General features: G+C 48.3%; 1 protein-coding gene across 2 annotated transcripts; it reads right to left on the bottom strand.

The window, feature by feature from the left end:
* Positions 1 to 20,448: 20,448 nt before the first annotated feature.
* On the bottom strand, positions 20,449 to 26,114 carry LOC109771000 (phosphate transporter PHO1-2). 2 transcript variants are annotated; one of them, XM_020329716.4, is made up of 15 exons: positions 25,758 to 26,114; positions 25,615 to 25,668; positions 25,126 to 25,411; positions 24,568 to 24,916; positions 24,402 to 24,450; positions 23,469 to 23,543; positions 23,243 to 23,372; positions 23,037 to 23,157; positions 22,634 to 22,877; positions 22,443 to 22,547; positions 22,310 to 22,354; positions 22,073 to 22,225; positions 21,708 to 21,986; positions 21,484 to 21,620; positions 20,449 to 21,403 (listed from the first exon to the last, which is right to left on the bottom strand). In XM_020329716.4, the coding sequence occupies exons 1-15, from the start codon at positions 26,013 to 26,015 to the stop codon at positions 21,316 to 21,318; spliced, it is 2,373 nt and encodes a 790-aa protein (XP_020185305.1). In that variant the 5' UTR covers positions 26,016 to 26,114; the 3' UTR covers positions 20,449 to 21,315. The 2 variants fall into 2 exon arrangements, with proteins under 2 accessions (XP_020185305.1, XP_020185304.1); XM_020329715.4 differs by having other exon boundaries at positions 20,932 to 21,403; positions 21,484 to 21,986.
* Positions 26,115 to 27,804: the final 1,690 nt, after the last annotated feature.

The raw sequence follows: 27,804 nt of genomic DNA, 5'->3' as shown, positions 1-27,804 counted from the left end.
GAGCCATAACGTGGTCTTAGTCTGCCAACGCTTAAAGTATGTACCGGTAAACTTATCCGGTTTCAGTGCAGCGGCAAAGTCACTTGCCGAAAAATTCCTACATATAATAGGTTTTCGGATTGTTGAGTAAATAGGCAATTTTTCGATTAAATTAATCCACGAGTAAATCACTAGCTTGGCATTGACAAATATGATCGCATACTGATATTCAGTCAAAGTAGCACATACTACGCTAATTGCAGAAAGATCTACGTATAACGCTAGCATGGCTAAAACAGAAAACAGTAGGAGCGGGATAAACGAGTTATACCCTCCAGTACGCCATGCAGAGGCCGCGGCTTTGCTGGCAGCAGCGGCGTCCTCGGCGGCCTTCTTGTCAGCTTCAGCTTTCTCGGCGGCGGCACGTTCGGCGTCGGTGGACATGGTGATGATGAAGGCGACGCGGACGTAGAGGAAGTAGACGATCGGAAGTGAGCAGTCGCGTAATCGCTGCCCAAAAACCTATTCGCCCCTCACCCCGTATAGGAACCAGAAGGGCGTGGTTTCGGAGACCTGCTCTCCCGTCGACCGTGTACGCGGCGGACGGGATGGAGTCACCAGTGGCAGCAGCAGCAAGGGAACGACGGTGGGCGTGCGCGTGGAGCAGATGTGATCTGTTCGTGGCGGCTAGGCTTAGGAGACACCGCGCACTTATAGGCGCAGCCGCGTGGAGAGACGTGGGCTCGACCCACGTCCGAGTCCGTGACAGCCCACGATCCGACGTCTCAGATCATGGCCCAGCTGTCAGAAAACTCTCCGTTAGTGACTGGCAAAAATAAGCGCGTAGGTGTAAGCTCGGCTCGGCTCAATCCTGCAACCCGCGGCGCGTCGTGACGAGGCGTGGCGTGGCGAGGCGGGCGGCGGAGGAGGAGTGCGCGAGGGCCTCTTCTCTTCTCAAGCTCCAATAGCATGTAGAAGAGAAACCCTTATAAGGAGGTCCAACTCCTCTTCCACTTCCGGGGTGGGACTAAACTTCCCACTACACCTAGTGCCATATAACCCACATGGGCCCTTAGAGATTTTTCAGAAATTGCTACATGGGCCTAGAGCCCATCTCAAATTTCAGCAATCCCCCACCAGATCTCGAGGGCCCATTGTGTCCTCTGTTCCATTTACTGTTTTGATATACCAGTGTTTCAGTGAAGACCTGTTAAGGTTGAGCTTCACCTAGAGCAAGTAGCTACAGTCCTTCACAACTGAATAATGGACTATGCCTTGAATTGTCAGTTTGGCGTAAAGAAGTTTCACCACATGTCTCACTAGTACTGGGCTGCCGAAGGCTGACCCCTCGGGTGGAGCATATAAGTCACACTCCTGGCCTATTCATGAGCTTACTAGAGATCACCCCAATCTCATAGACTGTGACCAGCAGTCGGACTCATATAGGTGTGTTCCTCCAAAGATCACTCTGTAGGATAGCATCTTGCTTATATAAGCTTCGCAACACATTAAGACAGTAGTCATCCTACCATACAGTATCGAGAGTATTGCATCTCCAACGGAGTGGGTCAGTATATTTACTCTCCTCAGTTCACCACTGGCTTGTTTTCCCAGGTCCTAATTCACGGGATCTCCGATCACATAGGTTGGGTTACTACCATGGCAACTCATGTGGGTCTCATACCCATCTCCCTCGATGCATTATCTATCACAACACGTGATAGCCCTTTCATAAAGGGATCTGCCAGATTCTTAGCCGTATGGACATAGTCCAACGCTATCACTCCGGAGTTTCTTAATTTTCTGACAGCTTTTAATCTCATTCTTATGTGTTTGGTGGACTTCATGTTGTCCTTTGAACTCTTCACCTGGTGATGACAGTCTGATTGTCACAGTTCATAAGGATAGCCGGAACCGGTTTATCAACCAATGGCAAGTCCATCAAAAGATCTCGAAGCCATCTCGCTTCAACACCAGATGTGTCTAATGCCGTTAATTCTGCTTCCATTGTCGATCTCGTTAAGATCGTTTGCTTGCAAGACTTCCAGGAAACAGCGCCACCTCCAAGAGTAAACATATACCCAGTTGTGGCCTTCATCTCATCAGCATCAGAGATCCAATTTGCATCACTATACCCTTCAAGTACCGACGGGTCTCCGGTATAGTGAAGTCCATAGTTCATAGTACCTTTCAGATAGCGCATGACTCGTTCAACAGCATGCCAATGTACATCACCCGGTTTGGAAACAAACCGGCTCAGTTTGCTCACAGCAAACGCGATGTCGGGCCTCGTTGCGCTCGCTAGGTACATCAGTGAACCAATGATTTGAGAGTATCTCAACTGATCTATAGCCGTGCCTTTGGACTTTCGAATCAACACGCTAGGATCATATGGTGTTTGAGATGGTGTGCAATCCGAATATCCAAAACGACTCAACACCTTCATAACATAGTGGGATTGCAGAAGTGTAATCCCACCCTCATTATCTCTCAGTAGCTTGATGTTCAAGATAACATCAGCCACACCAAGGTCTTTCATCTCAAAGTTCTGAGACAAAAACGACTTGACCTCCTCAATGACTTTGAGGTTGGTTCCGAATATCAGTATGTCATCAACATACAAGCACAGTATAACTCCTTCGCCCCCACCATGGCGATAGTATACACATTTGTCAGCCTCATTAACAACGAAACCAACAGATGTCAGAGTTGTATTAAACTTATCATGCCATTGCTTAGGTGCTTGCTTCAGGCCATATAAAGATTTTAGCAACCTACACACCTTTCTTTCCTGACTATCTATCACAAAGCCATCTGGCTGTTGCATGTAGATTTCCTGTTTTAGCTCTCCATTCAGAAAAGCCGTCTTAACATCCATCTGGTGGACGAGAAGACCATGCGAGGCTGCCAACGAGAGTAATACTCGAATGGTGGTCAGTCTAGCTACAGGTGAATAAGTGTCGAAGTATCTTCCTCTTCTTTCTGGTCATAGCCCTTGGCCACAAGACTAGCCTTGTACTTTTCAATTGTACCATCGGGCCTAAGCTTCTTCTTGAACACCCACTTACATCCTAATGGTTTGCAACCATAGGGACGTTCAGTGATCTCCCATGTCCCGTTAGCCATGATGGAATCCATCTCATTACGGACCGCATCCTTCCAGTAGTCAGCTTCTGAAGAGGCATACGCTTCTGAAATAGAAGTGGGAGTATCATCCACGAGGTACACGAAGAAATCATCACCAAAGGTCTTTGCAGTCCTTTGTCTCTTGCCCCTACCAAGGGTTTCCTCGTCATCCTCCTCAGGATTTTCATCATGTGTTTGTTCATAATATTCCATAGGGATGGCAGGTTCAGGAGTCTCCTCAGATTCCTTAACAATGCATATTATCTCATGAGCCTGCTCCAATACAGGACGGTTTTCAACCATCTTGTAATCATGGAACTGCTCTATAATATACATCTCGCTTCCGGCATCGGCTGCCCCGAACTTAGATTCGAGCGCCTCCCACAAGTCCTTGGCAACATGCACATGTAAATATGCGTCGACCAGTTTATCTCCGATCACGCTAAGAACTGCTCCGAGAAACACAACGGTAGCATCCTTGAACGCCTTCTCCTGTTCAAGAGCAATCGTTCCCGTGGAGACACCGGTGACCCAGAACACGTTCATAGCCGTGAGCCATAACGTGGTCTTAGTCTGCCAACGCTTAAAGTATGTACCGGTAAACTTATCCGGTTTCAGTGCAGCGGCAAAGCCACTTGCCGAAAAATTCTTACACATAATAGGTTTTTGGATTGTTGAGTAAATAGGCAATTTTTCGATTAAATTAATCCACGAGTAAATCACTAGCATGGCATTGACACATATGATCGCATACTGATATTCAGTCAAAGTAGCACATACTACGCTAATTGCAGAAAGATCTACGTATAACGCTAGCATGGCTAAAACAGAAAACAGTAGGAGCGGGATAAACGAGTTATACCCTCCAGTAGGCCATGCAGAGGCCGCGGCTTTGGTGGCAGCAGCGGCGTCCTCGGCGGCCTTCTTGTCAGCTTCAGCTTTCTCGGCGGCGGCACGTTCGGCGTCGGTGGACATGGTGATGATGAAGGCGACGCGGACGTAGAGGAAGTAGACGATCGGAAGTGAGCAGTCGCGTAATCGCTGCCCAAAAACCTATTCGCCCTCACCCCGTATAGGAACCAGAAGGGCGTGGTTTCGGAGACTTGCTCTACCGTCGACCGTGTACGCGGCGGACGGGATGGAGTCACCGGCGGCAGCAGCAGCAAGGGAACGACGGTGGGCGTGCGCGTGGAGCAGATGTGATCTGTTCGTGGCGGCTAGGGTTAGGAGACACCGCGCACTTATAGGCGCAGCCGCGTGGAGAGACGTGGGCTCGACCCACGTCCGAGTCCGTGACAGCCCACGATCCGACGTCTCAGATCGTGGCCCAGCTGTCAGAAAACTCTCCGTTAGTGACTGGCAAAAATAAGCGCGTAGGTGTAAGCTCGGCTCGGCTCAATCCCGCGGCGCGGCGCGGCGCGTCGTGGCGAGGCGTGGCGAGGCGGGCGGCGGAGGAGGAGTGCGCGAGGGCCTCTTCTCTTCTCAAGCTCCAATAGCATGTAGAAGAGAAACCCTTATAAGGAGGTCCAACTCCTCTTCCACTTCCGGGGTGGGACTAAACTTCCCACTACACCTAGTGCCATATAACCCACATGGGCCCTTAGAGATTTTTCAGAAATTGCTACATGGGCCTAGAGCCCATCTCAAATTTCAGTGTGCACTATTTTCCTGAGTTCAGTGTCTAGCACCTCCTGCGGCTGGGATGCCACAGATGCTGCCCCCAAAGCTTGGTGTCTCCAACTGCACCGCGTGTGCCTGGGGCGTCATGAGCGAGCTACTCGCTGGAGCTGATCTTGGCAATGGCAGCCGTGCCCGTGGCGGTTGCATGGAGCGACTTGGAGGTGTTCGCACACGAACACGTCACCGTGTATCTCCAACGCCGAGGGTGATGCACCGCAGCTCACGTCGAAGGAGACCCGTCCGGAAGCGCGGTACGCAAGCAATCCGGCGGGCGCTTTTGAGCACCCGAAACCCCACGCGCCCGGGAGGGACCCCGTCTGGACGCGCGGCGGCTATGGGCTGCCCTAGGTCGGTTCGCCCGCCCCTAGAGCCTCGAGGATCGCTGCCCTTCAACGAAGAACGAACGAAGAACGAGAGAGAAAGAACAAGGGAGAGATGTAAAACTAGGGTAAAAAGTAGATTGATTGTTCGATTGTGTGTTGTTATTCAATCGGCCGTCACCTCTTACATATATATGAGGCGGCTGGACTTTCCGTACAAGAATAGGACTCAAATCCCGTCCAAAACATTAAAAAATAACCTAACTCGGACCACGAGGGCCGGAACTTCCGGTCAGCCCGGAACTTCCGGGCTAAAATTACATCAAGTAGCCCTTTTGCACAGCTCCTGCATGTCGCATATGGCTTCGGATCGCGACCGTCCCAAAAGCAAAGTTGTAGATCTTGCAATGGAGAAAAATTTCTTAGTTGATCACTTTTTCATCCGAGGTAATCTTGATGTCGAAATCGGCCCCATAAATCTGCAAATAATGTTAAAATTGCAGTTTTCGGGGCGCACCGCGCGCAAAGTTTCTGTTTAGCCCGGAACCTCCCCGGAAGTTTTGCCCGGAACTTCCGGGGCAGACTTATGCAACACATAGTTTTGGCTCTAACTTTTGCATACGAACTCCGATTTAGACGTTCTTTATATCAAAATAGATCGTTTCGACGAGACGAAGACAATCAGTGTAGAAACGTTTCCCATATGAGGCCATCTTGGGGGCGTAATCAGCCGAATAGTGTTCTGAATACAAAATCTGAGTACTTCGAACACAACTTCGGCCTTAGAGATGAGACCGGATGACTATGGCCCAAATATCAAAGTTTTCCCTTTTAACGATACGGAACTTTCTCACTTTGAGCACTTCTCCATTTGAGGCCATCTTAATTAAGTTCTTGGCCGTGCCAAAATTTGGTGTCAACACATGCCCCCCTGTTTTTCGGCAAACTTGTGTGCCGAAAAATAACTTGCACGATGCTTTTCCTAAGGACGATGTCAACACTCCATCGGCCATTTTATGTGCTTAGGGCGATAATTTCTATATCGGCCATGTTTACGCTTAGGGCGATAATTCTATACCGGCCACTGATTTTTAACTTCTTGTTTACATCATACCCTGGAACCGATTACCACCAATCGGCTTTAAAGATATGGGAATGAACCCGTTCCTCGTAGCACTAAGGAAGTCAAACTCCGAGAGGTCACACCCTGTTAAGCAAGTAACATCCGGATGATTCCAATCCACCGATGCATCGGCCAAAGCAACACAAGCCGAATTATCCGCGTGAATGACTTCTACCTCATCATCGACCCATTGTATTAAGAATTGATGCATGGTAGATGGCACACATTGGTTAGCATGAACCCAATCGCGGCCTAATATAACATTATAGTTACCTTGCACCTCGGTGATGAAGAATGTGGTGGCCAAAGTTTTGCTTCCCACGGTGAGTTTCATGCACATCACACCTTTGGCCTCTGTCTTTTCTTTACCCTCAAATCCAGTAAGTACCATATTGGTCTTCATCAATGCATCATCATCTAACCCCAACTTCTTGAAGACCGAGTAGGGCATAAGGTTTACCACAGCACCACCATCAACGAGCATCCTAGCAACCGGCGATATGTTAATATGACCTTTGAGGTACAATGGCTTCAAGTGTTTCATGGGTTCTTTTGGCTTCTCGAAGATAGCGTTCTTTGGACCAAAATCCAGTTGAGCCACCTGCCCTTCTTCACCTATAGCACGAAACTCGGTAGGTAAGTAATACACCATATTAATATCCATACCTTCCTGAACCGGCGGAGAGTCGTAATCCACCATCTCATCTTCATCCCCCAATGTGTATATTGGGCTTAAAGTTTCCTCAATCGAATGGGATTTTTCAGGTGGTGTGGACGATGTAATAGGGGTCGCATCATCCTCTTTTGGTGGTGAAGGTGTTGTTGCAGCTAATGTAGAAGCATCTGTGTTTTGTTTTTGTTTAGGCCTCCACACTTGTTTTGTGAGTGCCATGGGCCGAATTTCACTTAACAATTCGTCCCTTTGCCTCTCCTCTTTGTGCTCTACCTTCGCATGGTTCCCATGTGTTGTAATCTCCTTTTCATGGTCTTGGTTAAACCGGGAGGACACCACTTAGGTTGAGTATATTTGGGATCCCTTGGTTTGGCCTTGCTTGTGCTTGCCTCATGATCACTAACCATGGAACCCTGCTGAACAATAACAATATCACCATTAGAAGTAGCCAGATTACCAACAACCGGCTTTTCGATCTCCTTTTGCTTGTCACATTCTGCAATTTCCGCATTACATGACTTAACACGCCACACTTTTTTGTTGGCCTTACTTGGAGAAATTTTTGTTGGCCGATTAGCACCATAGCTCAAATGGCCTTGTGTGGGGTAATAAAGCCTCTCGCGAGCAGTCCTTCTAGGTGTTGCCCACCCCATATGGAAAGCATAAGGAGCCATTGTCGGCTGCCCCCATCCTCCACTGAACCCTCTCATGTAATATGGCGCATAGGAGGGTTGTGACACCCATGGTGTCGGTGCCCATGACCCATATGGCCTTGCATAGCGTCGAAACTCTTGCTCTGGAGGCAATCTTGAATGCTTTGAATGTGATGGCTGATTAGAGCTAGAACCGGTCGTGTGACTTGCATATTTGGATAGCAACATATCAAAAGTTGGCCTGATTCGCGTGCGCTTAGCTTCACTCTTTCCCCACTTGCCAACTTCTGAATTCTTGGGCTTGATAAATTTAACATGAGTATCTTCTTGTACTTGTGGTTGCCCCCCGAGTGCAGGATTTTTTATGGCGATCTTCAATGCTTCCTTGCCATCAGGTTGCTTTTCAAGCACAACCTCTCGTCCCAAGACTTTGTCACCCTCCTTGCTTTTCCTGGGTTCACCAATAAGAACATTATCTTTATTAGCAGATTCGGCTATGCTAGGCCGAATCAACATTTTCTTTCCCTCCAAGTCCATGGTGTTTATCGGGAAGGGCTGTTTATCAACTTGCATCTCAGCAAAATTCAATCGTCCATCATTAATGGCCGATTGTATCTGTCGTCTGAAAACATTGCAATCGTTAGTAGCATGAGAAAATGAATTATGGTAGGTATGGTGTGTGATATTCTAATCATCTTATCTTGCAAGAGAGCATCAAATATTTTATCACACTTTGATATATCAAAAGTAAACCTCACTTCCTCATCACGATTCTTGCGAATCGGCTTAAGAGCATTGCACATATAAGTTTGGCCTTTGAGGACCAAACAAATTCAGTAGTATAGACATCAACCTCATCATCCGAATTATCATCATTGTGTTCAACCATATGCATTCTAGGACGATCGGTTGTAGACCTATGGACCTCTTTACTTCGACTCTCTTGGGCCAAAGCTTTTTGTAAGACTTGTTTAATGCTCAAAAACTCATACCTTTCTAGCTTCTCTTTAATGTGAGTTTTCAAACCATTAAGAACAAGATCCGCCAAGTCTCTCTCAGTTATCACTAAGCTATAACATCGGTTTTTTATATCTCTAAATCTCTTGACATAATCGGTGACCGATTCATCATGTTTTTGCCTAACCGATGTAAGATGTGACAACTTCAACTCATTATCACCGCTATAAAAATGATCATGAAACTTTTGCTCTAATTGCGACCATAAGAGAATTGAACCATGTGGTAAAGCAGCAAACCATGAAAATGTGGTGCCAGTTAAAGACAAGGGAAATAAACGCACTTTCAACTCTTCTATGGAACCTGCTTCACCCAATTGTGCTAGATACTGACTCACATGCTCCCAAGTCGTTTTCGTACCCTCACCACTAAATTTAACAAAACTAGGAACCTTATAACCTTGAGGGTAAGAAATTGCATCAAAGTGTTCAGGATAAGGCTTTTGGTACACACGACTCTTTACTTTCGGCTCGTTTCCGAAAGTTTCTAGAGACATCTTATGCAAATGCTCCCTTAATTTAGCTAAAATTGGATCCGAGGTAGATGAAGATGTTTGTGGCAATGACATAGGAGCAACCTGAGTACTAGCTATTGGTGCCAATTGTGGGATGGGCGCCGAACCATAATTTGGCGGAAGACCAAACATGCTTGCGCCTATGGGTGGTGTGACAAAGTGATTCGGCGTTGACGCCGAATTGGGCACACTCATAATAGGATTAGGGTATGTAGGTGCAGCCACAAGCTGGTTGGTTTGAGTAGGGTAAAAATGTTGGAAATATGCCCTAGAGGCAATAATAAAATGGTTATTATTGTATTTCCTTGTTCATGATAATTGTCTATTGTTCATGCTATAATTGTATTAACTGGAAACCGTAATACATGTGTGAATACATAGACCACAACATGTCCCTAGTAAGCCTCTAGTTGACTAGTTCGTTGATCAATAGATGGTTATGGTTTCCTGACCATGGACATTGGATGTCATTGATAACGGGATCACATCATTAGGAGAATGATGTGATGGACAAGACCCAATCCTAAGCATAGCACAAGATCGTGTAGTTCGTTTGCTAAGAGCTTTTCTAATGTCAAGTATCATTTCCTTAGACCATGAGATTGTGCAACTCCCGGATACTGTAGGAATGCTTTGGGTGTACCAAACGTCACAACGTAACTGGGTGGCTATAAAGGTGCACTACAGGTATCTCCGAAAGTGTCTGTTGGGTTGGCACGAATCGAGACTGGGATTTGTCACTCCGTATGACGGAGATGTATCTCTGGGCCCACTCGGTAATGCATCATCATAATGAGCTCAATGTGATTAATGAGTTAGCCACGAGATCATGCGTTACGGAACGAGTAAAGAGACTTGCCGGTAACGAGATTGAACGAGGTATTGGGATACCGACGATCGAATCACGGGCAAGTAACATACCGATGGACAAAGGGAATTGTATACGGGATTGATTAAATCCCCGACATCGTGGTTCATCCGATGAGATCATCGTGGAACATGTGGGAGCCAACATGGGTATCCAGATCCCGCTGTTGGTTATTGGCCGGAGAACGTCTCGGTCATGTCTGCATGGTTCCCGAACCCGTAGGGTCTATACACTTAAGGTTCGGTGACGCTAGAGTTGTTATGGGAAATAGTATGTGGTTACCGAAGGTTGTTCGGAGTCCCGGATGAGATCCCGGACATGACGAGGAGCTCCGGAATGGTCCGGAGGTGAAGATCGGTATATTGGACGAAGGGTATTGGAGTCCGGAATTGTTCCGGGGGTACCAGGCTATGGCCAGCATGTCCGAAAGGGGTTTCGGAGGCCCCGGCAAGCGTTGGGGGCCTTATGGGCCAAGGGGAAGGGGCAAACCAGCCCACTAAGGGGCTGTGCGCCCCTCCCAAGCCCTCTCATGTAACCAGGAGAGCTGGGGGCGCCACCCCTAGGGCAGCCGCCCCTCCCGGCTTGGGGGGCAAGTTTCCTAGGGGTGGGGGCGCCCAAACCCATCTAGGGTTTCCCCTGGCCACCGCCTCCTCCTCTAGATCCATCTAGAGGGGCCGGCCCCCTCTCCCCTTCCCCCTATATATAGTGAGGGGGTGGGAGGGCAGCCACACCCTTTGCCTGGTGCAGCCCTCTCCTCCTCCAACTCCTCCTCCTCCTCCGTAGTGCTTAGCGAAGCTCTGCCGGAGAACCACGAGCTCCATCGCGCCACCACGCCGTTGTGCTGCTGGAGTTCTCCCTCAACTTCTCCTCTCCCCTTGCTGGATCAAGAAGGAGGAGACATCCCAGGGCTGTACGTGTGTTGAACGCGGAGGCGCCGTCCGTTCGGCGCTAGATCGGATCTTCCGCGATTTGAATCGCCGCGAGTACGACTCCATCAACCGCGTTCTTGTAACGCTTCCGCTTATCGATCTTCAAGGGTATGAAGATGCACTCCCTCTCTCTCGTTGCTAGCATCTCCTAGATTGATCTTGGTGACACGTAGGAAAATTTTGAATTATTACTACGTTCCCCAACAGTGGCATCATGAGCTAGGTCTATGCGTAGATTCTATGCACGAGTAGAACACAAGTAGTTGTGGGCGTTCGTTTGTTCAATATGCTTACCGTTACTAGTCTTATCTTGATTTGGCGGCATCGTGGGATGAAGCGGCCCGGACCGACCTTACACGTACACTTACGTGAGACAGGTTCCACCGACTGACATGCACTTGTTGCATGAGGTGGCTAGCGGGTGCCAGTCTCTCCCAGTTTAGTCGGATCGGATTCGATGAAAAGGGTCCTTATGAAGGGTAAATAGCAATTGGCATATCATCGTTGTGGCTTTTGCGTAGGTAAGAAACGTTCTTGCTAGAAACCCATAGCAGCCATGTAAAACATGCAACAACAATTAGAGGACGTCTAACTTGTTTTTGCAGGGTATGCTATGTGATGTGATATGGCCAAAATGATGTGATGAATGATATATGTGATGTATGAGATTGATCATGTTCTTGTAATAGGAATCACGACTTGCATGTCGATGAGTATGACAACCGGCAGGAGCCATAGGAGTTGTCTTAATTTATTCTATGACCTGTGTGTCAATGAAAACGCCATGTAATTACTTTACTTTATTGCTAACCGTTAGCCATAGTAGTAGAAGTAATAGTTGGCGAGACAACTTCATGAAGACACGATGATGGAGATCATGGTGTCATGCCGGTGACGAAGGTGATCATGCCGCGCCTCGAAGATGGAGATCAAAGGCGCAAGATGGTATTGGCCATATCATGTCACGTTATGATTTGCATGTGATGTTTGTCATGTTTACATCTTATTTGCTTAGAACGACGGTAGCATAAATAAGATGATCCCTCACCAAAATTTTAAGAGATGTGTTCCCCCTAACTGTGCACCGTTGCGAAGGTTCGTTGTTTCGAAGCACCACGTGATGATCGGGTGTGATAGATTATAACGTTCGCATACAACGGGTGTAAGCCAGATTTACACATGCGAAACACTTAGGTTGACTTGACGAGCCTAGCATGTACAGACATGGCCTCGGATCACAAGAGACCGAAAGTTCGAAGATGAGTCGTATAATAGATACGATCAACATGGAGATGTTCACCGTTGATGACTAGTCCGTCTCACGTGATGATCGGACACGGTCTAGTCGATTCGGATCATGTATCACTTAGATGACTAGAGGGATGTCTATCTAAGTGGGAGTTCATTAAATAATCAGATAAACTTAATTATCATGAACATAGTCAAAAGGTCTTTGCAAATTATGTCATAGCTTACGCTTTGGTTCTACTATTTAAGATATGTTCCTAGAGAAATTTTAGTTGAAAGTTGATAGTAGAAATTATGCGGACTGGGTCCGTAAACTGAGGATTATCCTCATTGCTGCGCAGAAGGCTTATGTCCTTAATGCACCGCTCGGTGCGCTGAACCTCGAGCGTCGTCTGTGGATGTTGCGAACATCTGACATACATGTTTTGATGACTACGTGATAGTTCAGTGCGTAATGCTAACGGTTTAGAATTGAGGCGCCAAAGACGTTTTTGAAACATCGCAGAACATATGAGATGTTCCAAAGACTCAAATTGGGATTTCAGACTAGTGCCCACGTCAAGAGGTATGAGACCTCTGACAAGTTTCTTAAGCCTGCAAACTAAGGGAGAAAAGCTCAATCGTTGAGCATGTGCTCAGATTGTCTGAGTACTACAATCGCTTGAATCGAGTGGGAGTTAATCTTCCAGATGAGATAGTGATGGTTCTCCATAGTCACTGCCACCAAGCTATTAGAGCTTCGTGATGAAATATAATATATCAGGGATAGACATGATGATCCTTGAGCAACTAACGATGTTTGACACCGCAAAAGTAGAAATCAAGTAGGAGCATCAATTGTTGATGGTTAGTAAAACCACTAGTTTCAAGAAGGGCAAGGGAAAGAAGGGATACTTCATGAAACGGCAAATCAGTTGCTGCTCTAGTGAACAAACCCAAGGTTGAACCCAAACCCGAGACTAAGTGCTTCTGTAATGAGGGGAACGGTAACTGAAGCAGAACTACCCTAGATACTTGGTAGATGAGAAGGCAGGCAATAATAAAATGGTTATTATTATATTTCCTTGTTCATGATAATTGTCTATTGTTCATGCTATAATTGTGTTATCCAGAAATCGTAATACATGTGTGAATACATAGACCACAACATGTCCCTAGTGAGCCTCTAGTTGACTAGCTCGTTGATCAACAGATAGTCATGGTTTCCTGACTATGGACATTGGATGTCATTGATAACGGGATCACATCATTAGGAGAATGATGTGATGGACAAGACCCAATCCTAAGCATAGCACAAGATCGTGTAGTTCGTTTGCTAGAGCTTTTCCAAATGTCAAGTATCATTTCCTTAGACCATGAGATTGTGCAACTCCCGGACACCATAGGAGTGCTTTGGGTGTGCCAAACATCACAACGTAACTGGGTGGCTATAAAGGTGCACTACGGGTATCTCCGAAAGTGTCTGTTGGGTTGGCACAAATCGAGACTGGGATTTGTCACTCCGTATGACGGAGAGGTATCTCTGGGCCCACTCGGTAATGCATCATCATAATGAGCTCAATGTGAACAAGTGTTTGGTCACGGGATCATGCATTACGGTACGAGTAAAGTGACTTGCCGGTAACGAGATTGAACAAGGTATTGGGATACCGACGATCGAATCTCGGGCAAGTAACGTACCGATTGACAAAGGGAATTGTATACGGGATTGATTGAATCCTCGACATCGTGGTTCATCCGATGAGATCATCGTGGAACATGTGGGAGCCAACATGGGTATCCAGATCCCGCTGTTGGTTATTGACCGGAGAGTCGTCTCGGTCATGTCTGCATGTCTTCCGAACCCGTAGGGTCTACACACTTAAGGTTCGGTGACGCTAGGGTTGTAGATATACTAGTATGCGGTAACCCGAAAGTTGTTCGGAGTCCCGGATGAGATCCCGGACATCACGAGGAGTTCCGGAATGGTCCGGAGGTGAAGAATTATATATAGGAAGTCCAGTTTCGGCCACCGGGAAAGTTTCGGGGGTCACCGGTATTGTACCGAGACCACCGGAAGGGTCCCGGGGGTCCACCGGGTGGGGCCACCTATCCCGGAGGGCCCCATGGGCTGAAGTGGGGAAGGGAACCAGCCCCTGGTGGGCTGGTGCGCCCCCCTTGGGCCTCCCCTGCGCCTAGGGTTGGAAACCCTAGGGGTGGGGGGGGGCGCCCCACTTGACTTGGGGGGCAAGTCCCCCCCTTTGGCCGCCGCCCTTCCTTGAGATGGGATCTCAGGGGGCCGGCGCCCCCTGGACCCCTATATAAAGAGGGGGAGGGAGGGCAGCCGCACCCAAGCCCCTGGCGCCTCCCTCTCCCTCCCGTGACACCTCTCCCTCTCGCTGAGCTTGGCGAAGCCCTGCCGAGATCCCCGCTACTTCCACCACCACGCCGTCGCGCTGCTGGATCTCCATCAACCTCTCCTTCCCCCTTGCTGGATCAAGAAGGTGGAGACGTCTTCCCCAACCGTACGTGTGTTGAACGCGGAGGTGTCGTCCGTTCGGCGCTCGGTCATCGGTGATTTGGATCACGACGAGTACGACTCCACCAACCCCGTTCACTTGAACGCTTCCGCTCGCGATCTACAAGGGTATGTAGATGCACTCCTCTCTCTCGTTGCTAGATGACTCCATAGATTGATCTTGGTGATGCGTAGAAAAATTTTAATTTCTGCTACGATCCCCAACAGTATATTGGATATACATTATATTAATGTGTACTTTACTAGTACTCCTAGTACCACCAGGGTATTAGATACCGGTTCGGTTGCTAAGTGTTGGTAACTCGAAATAAAAGGCAACGGAATAAACGGAGACTAGCTAAAGGTGAGATGACGATATGTGTTGGAAGTGTTTCCAAGGTTGATGTAATTAAACATCGTACGCTCCCTCTACCATCGGGATTGGTATTAAACCTAAATAATTGTTATTTGGTGTTTGCGTTGAGCATAGACATGATTGGATTATGTTTATCGCAATACGGTTATTCATTTAAGGAGAATAATGGTTACTCTGTTTGTTTGAATAATACCTTCAATGGTCTTGCACCTAAAATGAATGGTTTATTGAATCTCGATCGTAGTGATACACATGTTCATGCCAAAAGATATAAAATAGTAATTATAGTACCACATACTTGTGGCACTGCCATTTGAGTCATATTGGTATAAAACGCATGAAGAAGCTCCATGTTGATGGATCTTTGGACTCACTCATTTTTGAAAAGATTGAGACATGCGAACCATGTCTATTGGTAGATATGCATGAAGAAACTCCATACAGATGGATCGTTTGGACTCACTTGATTTTGAATCACTTGGGACATGCAAATCATACCACCTGGGCAAGTTGACTGAAAGGCCTCGTTTTCAGTAAGATGGAACAAGAAAGCAACTTGTTGGAAGTAATACATTTTGATGTGTGCAGTCCAATGAGTGCTGAGGCACGCAGTGGATATCGTTATGTTCTTACTTCACAGATGATTTGAGTAGATGCTGAGTATATTTACTTGATAAAACACAAGTCTGAATTATTAAAAGGTTTAAGTAATTTCAATGTGAAGTTGAAGATCGTCGTGACAAGAGGATAAAATGTCTATGATATGATCATAGAGATGAATATCTGAGTTACGAGTTTGGCACACAATTAAGACGTTGTGGAAATTGTTTCACAACTAATACCGCCTGGAACACCATAGTGTGATGGTGTGTCCGAACATCATAACTGCACCCTATTGGATATGGTGCATACCATGATGTGTCTTATCGAATTACCACTATCGTTTATGGGTTAGGCATTAGAGACAACCGCATTCACTTTAAATAGGGCACCACGCAATTCCGTTGAGATGACACCGTTTGAACTATGGTTTAGAGAAACCTAAGCTGTCGTTTCTTAAAAGTTTGGGGCTGCGACGCTTATGTGGAAAAGTTTCAGGCTGATAAGCTTGAACCCAAAGCGGATAAATGCATCTTCATAGAATACCCAAAACAGTTGGGAATACCTCCTATTTCAGATCTGGAAGCAAAAGTGATTGTTTCTAGAAACGGATCCTTTCTCGAGGAAAAGTTTCTCTCGAAAGAATTGAGTGGGAGGATGGTGGAGACTTGATGAGGTTATTGAACCGTCACTTCAACTAGTGTGTAGCAGGGCACACGAAGTTGCTCCTGTGGCACCTACACCAATTGAAGTGGAAGCTTATGAAAGTGATCATGAAACTTCGGATCAAGTCACTACCAAACCTCATAGGACGACAAGGATGCGTACTACTTCAGAGTGGTACGTAATCCTGTTTTGGAAGTCATGTTGCTAGACAACAATGAACCTACGAGCTATGGAGAAACGATGGTGGGCCTAGATTCCGACGAATGGCTCGAGGCCATAAAATCCGAGAGAGGATCCATGTATAAAAACAAAGTATAGACTTTGGAAGAACTACTTGATGGTCATAAGGCTGTTGGGTGCAGATGGATTTTAAAAGGAAGACGGACAATGATGGTAAGTGTCACCATTAAGAAAGCTCGACTTGTCGTTAAGATGTTTTCCGACAAGTTCAAGGAGTTGACTACGATGAGATTTTCTCACTCATAGCGATGCTAAGAGCCTGTTGGAATTATATTAGCAGTTACTGCATTATTTATGAAATCTTGCAGATAGGATGTCAAAACATTGTTTCCTCGACGATTTTCTTGAGGAAAGGTTGTATGTTGTATGTGATACAACCAGAATGTTTTGTCAATCCTGAAAGATGCTAACAAGTATGCAAAGCTCCAGCAATCCTTCTAAGGACTGGAGTAAGCATCTCGGAGTTGGAATGTACGCTTTGATGAGATAATCAAAGATTTTGGGTTTATACAAAGTTTATGAGAAACTTGTATTTCCAAAGAAGTGAGTGGAGCACTATAGAATTTTTGATGAGTATATGTTGTTAACATATTGTTGATCAGAAATGATGTAGAATTTCTGGAAAGCATACAGGGTTATTTGAAAAGTGTTTTTCAATGGAAAACCTGGATTAAGCTACTTCAACATTGAGCATCAAGATCTATAAGGATAGATCAAAAACGCTTAATAGTACTTTCAAATGAATACATACCGTGACAAGATTTTGAAGGAGTTCAATATAGATCAGCAAAGAAGGAGTTCTTGGTTGTGTTACAAGGTGTGAGTATTGAGTAAGACTCAAGACCTGACCACGGCAGAAGAGAGAGAAAGGACGAAGGTCGTCCCCTATGCTTTAGACGTAGGCTCTATAGTATGCTATGCTGTGTACCGCACCTGAAGTGTGCCTTGCCATGAGTTAGTCAAGGGGTACAATAGTAATCCAGGAATGGATCACATGACAGCGGTCGAACTTATCCTTAGTAACTAGTGGACTAAGGAATTTTCTCGATTATGGAGGTGGTAAAAGAGTTCGTCGTAAAGGGTTACGTCGATGCAAACTTTGACACTAATCCGGATGACTCTGAGTAGTAAACCGGATTCGTATAGTAGAGCAGTTATTTGGAATAGCTCCAAGTAGCGCGTGGTAGCTGCATCTACAAGATGACATAGAGATTTGTAAAGCACACACGGATCTGAAAGGTTCAGACCCATTGACTAATAACCTCTCTCACAAGCGAGATATGAACAAACCCCATGGGTGTTGGATTCATTACAATCACATAGTGATGTGAACTAGATTATTGACTCTAGTGCAAGTGGGAGACTGTTGGAAAATGCCCTAGAGGCAATAATAAAATGGTTATTATTGTATTTCCTTGTTCATGATAATTGTCTATTGTTCATACTATAATTGTATTAACTGGAAACCGTAATACATGTGTGAATACATAGACCACAATATGTCCCTAGTAAGCCTCTAGTTGACTAGCTCGTTGATCAATAGATGGTTATGGTTTCTTGACCATGGACATTGGATGTCATTGATAACGGGATCACATCATTAGGAGAATGATGTGATGGACAAGACCCAATCCTAAGCATAGCACAAGATCGTGTAGTTCGTTTGCTAAGAGCTTTTCTAATGTCAAGTATCATTTCCTTAGACCATGAGATTGTGCAACTCCCGGATACCTTAGGAATGCTTTGGGTGTACCAAACGTCACAACGTAACTGGGTGGCTATAAAGGTGCACTACAGGTATCTCCAAAAGTGTCTGTTGGGTTGGCACGAATCGAGACTGGGATTTGTCACTCCGTATGACGGAGAGGTATCTCTGGGCCCACTCGGTAATGCATCATCATAATGAGCTCAATGTGACTAATGAGTTAGCCACGGGATCATGCGTTACGGAACGAGTAAAGAGACTTGCCGGCAACGAGATTGAACGAGGTATTGGGATATCGACGATCGAATCTCGGGCAAGTAACATACCGATGGACAAAGGGAATTGTATACGGGATTGATTGAATCCCCGACATCGTGGTTCATCCGATGAGATCATCGTGGAACAAGTGGGAGCCAACATGGGTATCCAGATCCCGCAGTTGGTTATTGGCCGGAGAACGTCTCGGTCATGTCTGCATGGTTCCCGAACCCGTAGGGTCTACACACTTAAGGTTCGGTGACGCTAGAGTTGTTATGGGAAATAGTATGTGGTTACCAAATGTTGTTCGGAGTCCCGGATGAGATCCCGGACATGACGAGGAGCTCCGGAATGGTCCGGAGGTGAAGATCGGTATATTGGACGAAGGGTATTGGAGTCCGGAATTGTTCCGGGGGTACCAGGCTATGGCCAGCATGTCCGAAAGGGGTTTCGGAGGCCCCGGCAAGCGTTGGGGGGCCTTATGGGCCAAAGGGAAGGGGCAAACCAGCCCACTAAGGGGTTGTGCGCCCTTCCCAACCCCTCTCCCGTAACCAGGAGAGGTGGGGGCGCCACCCCTAGGGCAGCCGCCCCTCCCGGCTTGGGGGGCATGTTTCCTAGGGGGTGGGGGCGCCCAAACCCATCTAGGGTTTCCCCTGGCCGCCGCCTCCTCCTCTAGATCCATCTAGAGGGGTCGGCCCCCTCTTCCCTTCCCCCTATATATAGTGAGGGGGTGGGAGGGCAGCCACACCGTTTGCCTGGCACAGCCCTCTCCTCCTCCAACTCCTCCTCCTCCTCCGTAGTGCTTAGCGAAGCTCTGCCGGAGAACCACGAGCTCCATCGCGCCACCACGCCGTCGTGCTGCTGGAGTTCTCCCTCAACTTCTCCTCTCCCCTTGCTGGATCAAGAAGGAGGAGACGTCCTTGGGCTGTACGTGTGTTGAACGCGGAGGCGCCGTCCGTTCGGCGCTAGATCGGATCTTCCGCGATTTGAATCGCCGCGAGTATGACTCCATCAACCGCGTTCTTGTAATGCTTCCGCCTAGCGATCTTCAAGGGTATGAAGATGCACTCCCTCTCTCTCGTTGCTAGCATCTCCTAGATTGATCTTGGTGACACGTAGGAAAATTTTGAATTATTACTACGTTCCCCAACAAAAAATTCAACGGCATATTATATTGTGGGTGCATAGGTGGTGCCGATGAAATAGGTAAAATTGGAGTAGGGTTTTCAGATATACCAACAGTACCACTAGATGATGGAGGCATATTTTTCTGAGCATTAGCACTAGCCACAAAAGAATTGTATGCCATCACATTACCCTTACTAACAAGACTTTCAATCACAGCCACTTGCTCTGGAGAAAAAACTTTACTCACAGTGATTACATCTTGTTCGTCGATGAGGGGAGGAAGATTGACGTTTCCAACCGGAGTGATGTTGCCTTGACGGTCCTTCTTGAAACTTGAAAGAAACGCTTCCAAACCTCCTCCTCGCGCTTCTTCTTGAGCGCCTCAAAAGCCTCTTCACGCTGCTTCTTGCACGCTTCATAGGCTTGGCGATGTTCATCCGATAGTTCATCAAGACCGGGCTTAATGATGTTATCGGCGTCAACTTCTGAGGGCTCGGGGAGATTAGACATGGTTGATGATGATTCTTGATCTTTCGTCCCCAGCGGAGTCGCCAAAAAGTGTGTTCGCACATGAACACGTCACCGTGTACCTCCAACGCCGAGGGTGATGCACCGCAGCTCACGTCGAAGGAGACCCGTCCGGAAGCGCGGTACGCAAGCAATCCGGCGGGCGCTTTTGAGCATCCGAAACCCCACGTGCCCGGGAGGGACCCCGTCTTGACGCGCGGCGGCTATGGGCTGCCCTAGGTCGGTTCGCCCGCCCCTAGAGCCTCGAGGATCGCTGCCCTTCAACGAAGAACGAACGAAGAACGAGAGAGAAAGAACAAGGGAGAGCTGTAAAACTAGGGTAAAAAGTAAATTGATTGTTAGATTGTGTGTTGTTATTCAATCGTCCGTCACCTCTTACATATATATGAGGCGGCTGAACTTTCCGTACAAGAAAATGACTCAAATCCTGTCCAAAACATAAAAAAATAACCTAACTCGGACCACGAGTGCCGGAACTTCCGGTCAGCCCGGAACTTCCGGGCTAAAAGTACATCAAGTAGCCCTCTTGCACAGCTCATGCAGGTCGCATATGGCTTCGGATCGCGATGGTCCCAAAAGCAAAGTTGTAGATCTTGCAATGGAGAAAAATGCCTTAGTTGATCATTTTTTCATCCGAGGTCATCTTGATGTTGAAATCGGCCCCGCAAATCTGCAAATAATGTTAAAATTACAGTTTTCGGGGCGCACCGCGCGCAAAGTTTCTGTTTAGCCCGGAACCTCCCCGGAAGTTTTGCCCGGAACTTCCGGGGCAGACTTATGCAGCACATAGTTTTGGCTCTAACTTTTGCATACGAACTTCGATTTAGACGTTCTTTATATCAAAATCTATCGTTTCGACGAGACTAAGACAATCCGTGTAGAAACTTTTCCCATATGAGGCCATCTTGGGGGCGTAATCAGCCGAATAGTGTTCTGAGTACAAAATTTGAGTACTTCGAACACAACTACGGCCTTAGAGATGAGACCGGATGACTATGGCCCAAATATCGAAGTTTTTCCTTTTGACGATATGGAACTTTCTCACTTTGAGCACTTCTCCATTTAAGGCCATCTTAATTAAGTTCTTGGCCGTGCCAAAATCTGATGTCAACAGGAGGATGTACCAAATGGGGGCGATCGCAATCGTTGGTATCAGCACTGTTACACTCTTCTCTCCCTCTTAATCATCAATCCGTTTCGAGTTCACGAAATGGCAATGGGACAGTCTTCACTGCTCTGAACTTGCCAACATTGTTCAAGTGTTCGTTCTCCAGCCTGCAATCCAGTCAACCCGAGTTATAACCAAAACGTTAAACCAAAAATAATGATTCCAGCTTTATACCAATCTTAAATACCTGTAGAAATTCCAATGTCCTCGTCGGATTATTTCCAAGGAGGCAAGGGAGAAATCTAGTAGGCGAGTCTCGTTCTTACTAACACGGATCTTCATCACACTTTCAGTCCATGCCAGCCGAAGCACTAGATTTAGCATCTGCATTTGCGAAAGGATTAGTGCTCCTGAAGCCTGTCTTTTCCGTGTTAATGCTGCACTATAAATCAGTTGAACAAAGTAAAATACCATAGAAATGTAGTAGGTGAACTTGTTCTTCAGGATGAGACCATCCCGGAGCCATAGGTTCTTAGATTTGGGAGTGAAAAAGCCCCAATCCTTGACAAAGTCCCAGTAGAGCTGGTAAACGGTGGCGCCTGAGGATGAGATGAGGACCAGCCACACCCAGAATGGCGTCGGCGTTGCACTGTACTTGAACCTGACGGCAGCCGCGACCATCGCCGACACGTACTTCCCGGCATTGGCGAGCTGATTTATGTCATGTTCCTCAAAGTACCTTCTTAAACACTGTAAAAGATGTCCACAAAGTTTAGTTTGAAACTGATTCTGACAACTTGTAATCTTACGATTGTTCGTGTATCGATTATTTATACCTGCATAGCTCTCCAGTAGTAGGGGAGAAAAGAGATGGCATAGGCCAGGTGTTTGTATTGCTGGCTGTTAGTACAAGTCTCATATGGGTTAGCCCTAAAGCTTCCTGCCATGAAGTAACACGCTGCAAACTCCATGTGCCTTAACAATGGGATCTGGAACATATAAAAGTTAAACTTGAAGATCTTGCATTTTAAGGCCCCTAGGCTGCAGTATAATCATGTGATTATGATCATTACCTGGCTAGTTAACTGATCAGCCATGAAAAAATCGGCCATCAGAACCTGGATCACAAGGCAGGTTTAGCATCAGATATACAGATTCAGAACGTAACAGTTTGTGAATCAGTAACTGTAGAGGCCTCCTTATTACCTTGTAGAATGGCGAGAATATGATGTTGCGCATAATGCGCATGAAGCAGTAACGCGTCGACCGATAGAACACGTTGAACGGACAGAATAGAAGCCCAGCTGACAACTGAAACAGTAGATTCAGTATTTTGAGAACCGACATCAAGCAGAGTTATCATAAATTGTTCCACATATATGGTTTGTGTTTCTTACCACTATGAGGCCCCCGGGCACGGCATTGGCGTAGGACGCACCAGCGTTCCTGAGGAAGAGGTTGATGACCAGCGCGGTGACCACGGTGCACATGATGGAGGCGGACATGAGGAAGGCGTCCCGGTGCGTGAGAGCGGTGTTGGGGGCGAAGTCGAATATGAAGTTCTGGTTGATCCTGGTGCTCTTCCACATGAACAGGTTGCACCCGTAGAGGAAGCAGTGCAGGCTGATGAGCGCAAACATACTGCATAGGAGCAAAGGAACTAATGAACTCATGCATCCTATGTTCAGAACCTTACAATTTGAAAGTCTTTAGTCGTGGTATAAAAGTAAAGTAAAATGATGAACTCATGCTAAGAACAGAGCTCGTATGTATGGTAAGAACCTTGGTCTGAGATGTTACCTGAAGACATGGTAAACTATTTCCATGTAGGCCGTGTTTCCGGCGGAGGCGAAAATGCCGGAAACATGGGCCAAGATGGCGTATATGATGAACAAACTCACAAATGTGCCCGTAAACAACCCTGAAAAAGACCCGCAAAGTTAGAATTCTGAATTTTGAAAACACATGGTAGAATTGTGATGTCTGAATTCTACTTGCGTGCCTACCTACAAGGAAGGTGATCATGTGGGTGTTCTTGGGCCGCTGTGGGTTGAGGTACTTCATGGCCACCATCCTGTCGTTGCCCGCGAAGTTCTTCAGGAAGAGTGACTCCACCTCGTCCGACAGCTGAAGCACCTGCTCAGAGTTTCATGGCATGTAAACACATGTTCATTCTGTTCGTGTGTCTTATAGGTCTGAAACTCTTGTAAGAATCTTGTAAGATGATGATACCTTGTTGGAGGTGCTGAACGACGATCTCTTCGACTTCTGCGAGAAAAGGTCCGTCGCCCGCTGCTGCTCCGACACCTGAGAGAGCATTTTGAGTCAGTTGCCGACTGCAAACTACACATCAGTTTTGTTACAAGTTTTTTTTCTCAGAGCTGCGCTAGTCTCTGTCGCTACTACTGCAGTACTATTGGTGCAAATTACTGTAGTCTATATCTGCAGCTGCCCATTCAGTAGAACCACACAGATCATTAGTTCTGCTATTTGATTATAGTTGATAGTATTCTTTTTCCAGATTAAGAGTTGATACTACTACATCCCTCCGTTTCTTTTTAGTCCGCATATAAGGTTTGCTCAAAGTCAAGCTTTGTAGAGTTTGACTAACTTTATATTAAAAAATATAAACATTCACAATATGAAATCAATATTATCATATGCACCATGAAACGTATTTTCATACTATATAGTTTTAGTATTATAGATGTTCATATTTTTTTATATAAATTTGGTCAAACTTTGTGTAGTCTGACTTTGATCAAATCTTATATGCGGAGTAAAAAGAAACGGATGGAGTACTACCATAAAAGAAGTGTTGATTAAGTACACTCTTTCTCTTTATTCTGTCTATTGTTTAGGAGTCTAGGCTGTTATTTTCCAAAGTATACATATTCAGTAAATCACTATTGCTAGCATCAGTTCAGCTATGCATGTCAATTCTATTGCTAGCATTTTTTTTCAGAGCTAGGCTAATGCAAATTGCAGTAGTATGTCAATTCAGTAAATCACTAGGACGACCCTAAAAGAAGTTTCAATAATTAAATACCACAACGTCCTTAATTATGTTGTTTAAAAGACTCTACACTGTTCCTGTCCATCCATTTTGCATTTATATATGCTGCTAGCTAGTGGACAGCAGTATGTTAATTATGACGTACGTACCTTGACGAATTTCTTAAGAATTTTGGTGAACGCCTTTACATTCAGAGAACTGCACCCATCCATCCATCCATGCAACGGAAACACAACAAATCCGTCAGCCCCACCACCCCAAGGATGTCACAATTCTCACGGCGAAAGCAAAGGCGATGGCGGCCGGAGTGTGCACCTGAACTTCTTGAGCAGCTCGAGGCCGCGGTAGAGAGCCATGAAGGCGTCGCGGATGTTCTTCTCGGCGTGCTGCACCTTCTTCCGGTGGACGAAGGCGGCGGCCCCGTCCTTGCGCAGCACGTTCACCAGCTCCTCCCACACCTTGAGCGCCGCCCGCCCCGGGTTGCTCGCCGGGATGTCGATGCGCACCGTCGACGGCAGCTGCAGCCTCCCGCCCCTGCCGCTGCCCTCCTTCTTCCCGGGCAGCCCCACGAAGCTGACGCCGTTGCGCTCTAGCGCCGCCATCACCTCGTCGGCCACCGCTGCGCCCTCCGTCATCTGTGCCTGCTGAAGCTCCACGCTCCCATCTGCACCGTGCCATGCGTGTCAGTCTCAGAGCCTCCGATTGATCTGGTGGTCACGTGGCAATGCCATATTGCCATGCACACGCGCATAAAGGATGATAGTGGGGTTCATGTGCTGGGACGTGACGTGGGTTGGTTGGGTGTCGTACGTCGAGTCGTCGACACAAACGGATGTGCCTGCGCGCGCACCGCTATGGAGTATGGAGACCTACCTGACATGGACTGCGGCGTGGCGAGGCCCGAGAGGAGGTAGCGGCCAGAGTTGCTGAGCGCCGGCGAGGGCGGCGCCACCGCCCGCATGGAGCGGCTGCGGCCCAGGAGGGAGCCCCGGGCGTGGCGGGTGGCAGCGTGATCGTCCAGGATGCGCTTGACGTCGGCGAGGATGCGGAGCTGGTCGATGAGCGCCTCGCCGCGGCCCAGCAGCTCCGCCTCCTGCGCCGCGTAGAAGGTGTTCACCTTCTCCAGCTCCTCGTCCGCCTTCTCCAGAAACTCCCGCTCCTGCACGCATCAAACACGTCAGTACATGAGTAATGAGTAATGCTACACGCACAAACAAGTTACAAGGTTTTACAAAGAGGGTTAATTTGATTGGTCAATAAGTGAGGAGGCAGCCTGCACTGCATGTAATTGCAGGTTTGTGATTGGTTAGTAGATAGAAAAATTTCTAGTCAGCGTGTAACTGCATGCATGCATCAGCTTACATGCTTGTCCGTGGATCGCACGAACTCGCCGGAATCCCCGCTCTCCTCGTCCTCCTGCACGCCAAAATGCGAAGACATCAGTACCGTGCACGCACGTAGCCAGATCACCTCCTATTGCCTGACAAGCGCACGCAGGCACGCACCGAGGTGGCCTGCACCCTGGGCGCGAACCGGGCGGCGAGGGCGCGGACGGGGTCGAGCATGGAGAAGCCACCGCCATAGCCGACGCTCTCGACGCCGGCGGCGGTCTCCGGCGAGGAGTCTCCTGCGCTGCTGTCGTCGGCGTCGCGCCTTGCTACCTTGATCTTCTTGATGAGCTTCTTGAGGCCCTTGTAGTCGACGAAGGCGGGCTTCCACTCCGGGATGATGCTGGCGTCGTACTCCCTAGAGAACTTCACCATGTCCTCCGCCTATATACCACCACTCCAGCACTCCACGAAGATCGGGCCAGGGTCGGGGATTGAAGCGGGTTGCTTCTTGTCCCAGCCGATCGGTCGAGCTTATATAGACCGAGGGACACACGATCGGAGAAGCTACAACGGATACTCTTTCTTTCCCTTCTCCCCTTTTCCCGCCGCACTCACGAATGAGGGATCCATCGCTAGTGCTGCGAAAAAGGAAGGAGATGCTGAAAAAAAGTATTAGGTCGGACGAATTAAAAGGTGGAACTAATCGTAAAGGAGTGCCGAAAAAGTCGACGAAATTCATAGTGGACACAATGCAGTACACGATATGTGGTTTAGTTTGTGTATAATTGTGTAGTCTGTAAAAGCAACTCTAATGGGGCGACCCATTTCGTCCGTTCATGTCTGTTTGGGTTTGCGCGGACAAAAACGACGGCCCAACGTAGAGACCCATTTTAATTTTGCGTCCGCTTTGTGTCCGCGCGGACCCATTTTCGTCCCAAATTTGAGCCACGTTTGGGTCCGAGCCGGACACAAAGTGGGCGTTTTCTTTGTTGCTCTCGTCCGTCTGCGTCCGGGCCTGGCCCGCTTGTCACCCGCCCATCCCTCTCTCTCTGTCCATATTTTATGAGCTGGCCCATTCCCCACCGCTCGAGGCGCACTCTGCCCCTGCTCCACACCGCTTGCCGCCCATGCTCCATCCCGCTCGCCGCTCTCGGGGTTCCTAGCTTCGCGCCGCTCGCCGCCGAGCTTTGGCGCCTGTGCTCCGCCCTGCTTGCCGCGGAGCTTGGGTGCCTGTGCTCCACCCCGCTCGCCGCCGAGCTTGGGCGCCTGTGCTCCGCCCCGCTCGAGCGCCCCTGCCCCGCACCGCTCGACGCTCTCGGGGTCCCCGCGTCGCGAGCCTCCTCCTCCCCGCGCCGCGCGCCCTCCTCCGTCCGCTGCAACGCCTCTCCCCCGACAGCGTCCGCAGTTCGCATCCGCCGTAGATCTCGAGCTCCCGACCGTAGTTCGCATCCGCCGTAGTTCGCATCCGCTGGGACGCGCGCGTGGGCAGGCGACGCGAGCTACGTGCAGGCGGGCGGTGGCAGGACGCGGGCGCGAAGGCGGGCGCGACATGAGCAGTAGGACGCGGACGCGTTGGCTGCGGCAGGAATGGGGCGCGGCATGAGCGGCAGGACGCGGGCGCGTTGGCTGCGGCAAGAATGGGGCGCGGCGGGCGCGAAGGCGGGCGCGGCAGGACGGGGGCGCGGCGGGCGCGGCAGGACGCGGGCGCGACGGCGGGCGTGGCAGACGCGGGCACGGCTGTCGCAGCGGGAAAGCGGCGCGGCGGCCGCGGCCTGACGCGGGAGCGGGCGGGTGCGGCGGCTGGACACAAGCGCCTGGCCTGGCCTCGCCGCGCCGCGCCATGCTCGTGGCGCTCGCCGTGCCGCCTAGCTGTGGGGTTCGAGCTCGCCCGTCGGCCTTCCGCGCGCGCTACGACCTCCCCTGCCCTGCTTGCTACGTGTTTGAGGAAATGCCAACACGGACATGCATAAAATGCGTTTTGCTCCATGTTAGGCGCGCCTTCCAACCCAAAGGAAAAAGCGGACGTGGATAGGCGGACGGGTGATTCAAACGGACAAAAAGCAGACAAAAGCGACGTTCGTTTGGGTCGCCCGTTGGAGTTGCCCTAACTGGCTGCAATTGGCATGCGTCGCCCGCTTTAGGTCTCCTGTTAATTGTTTTCTTTGAGCTAGCTTGAGAGGCCGCGATGATGCCCCCATCTTTTGGGCGAAAAGGCAGGGAG

The sequence above is a fragment of the Aegilops tauschii genome, chromosome 6 (assembly GCF_002575655.3).
Source record: "Aegilops tauschii subsp. strangulata cultivar AL8/78 chromosome 6, Aet v6.0, whole genome shotgun sequence".
NCBI classification, from domain to species: Eukaryota; Viridiplantae; Streptophyta; class Magnoliopsida; order Poales; family Poaceae; genus Aegilops; species Aegilops tauschii.
Note: the sequence above shows the minus strand (reverse complement) of the source record. Positions and strands in the feature narration are given on the sequence as shown.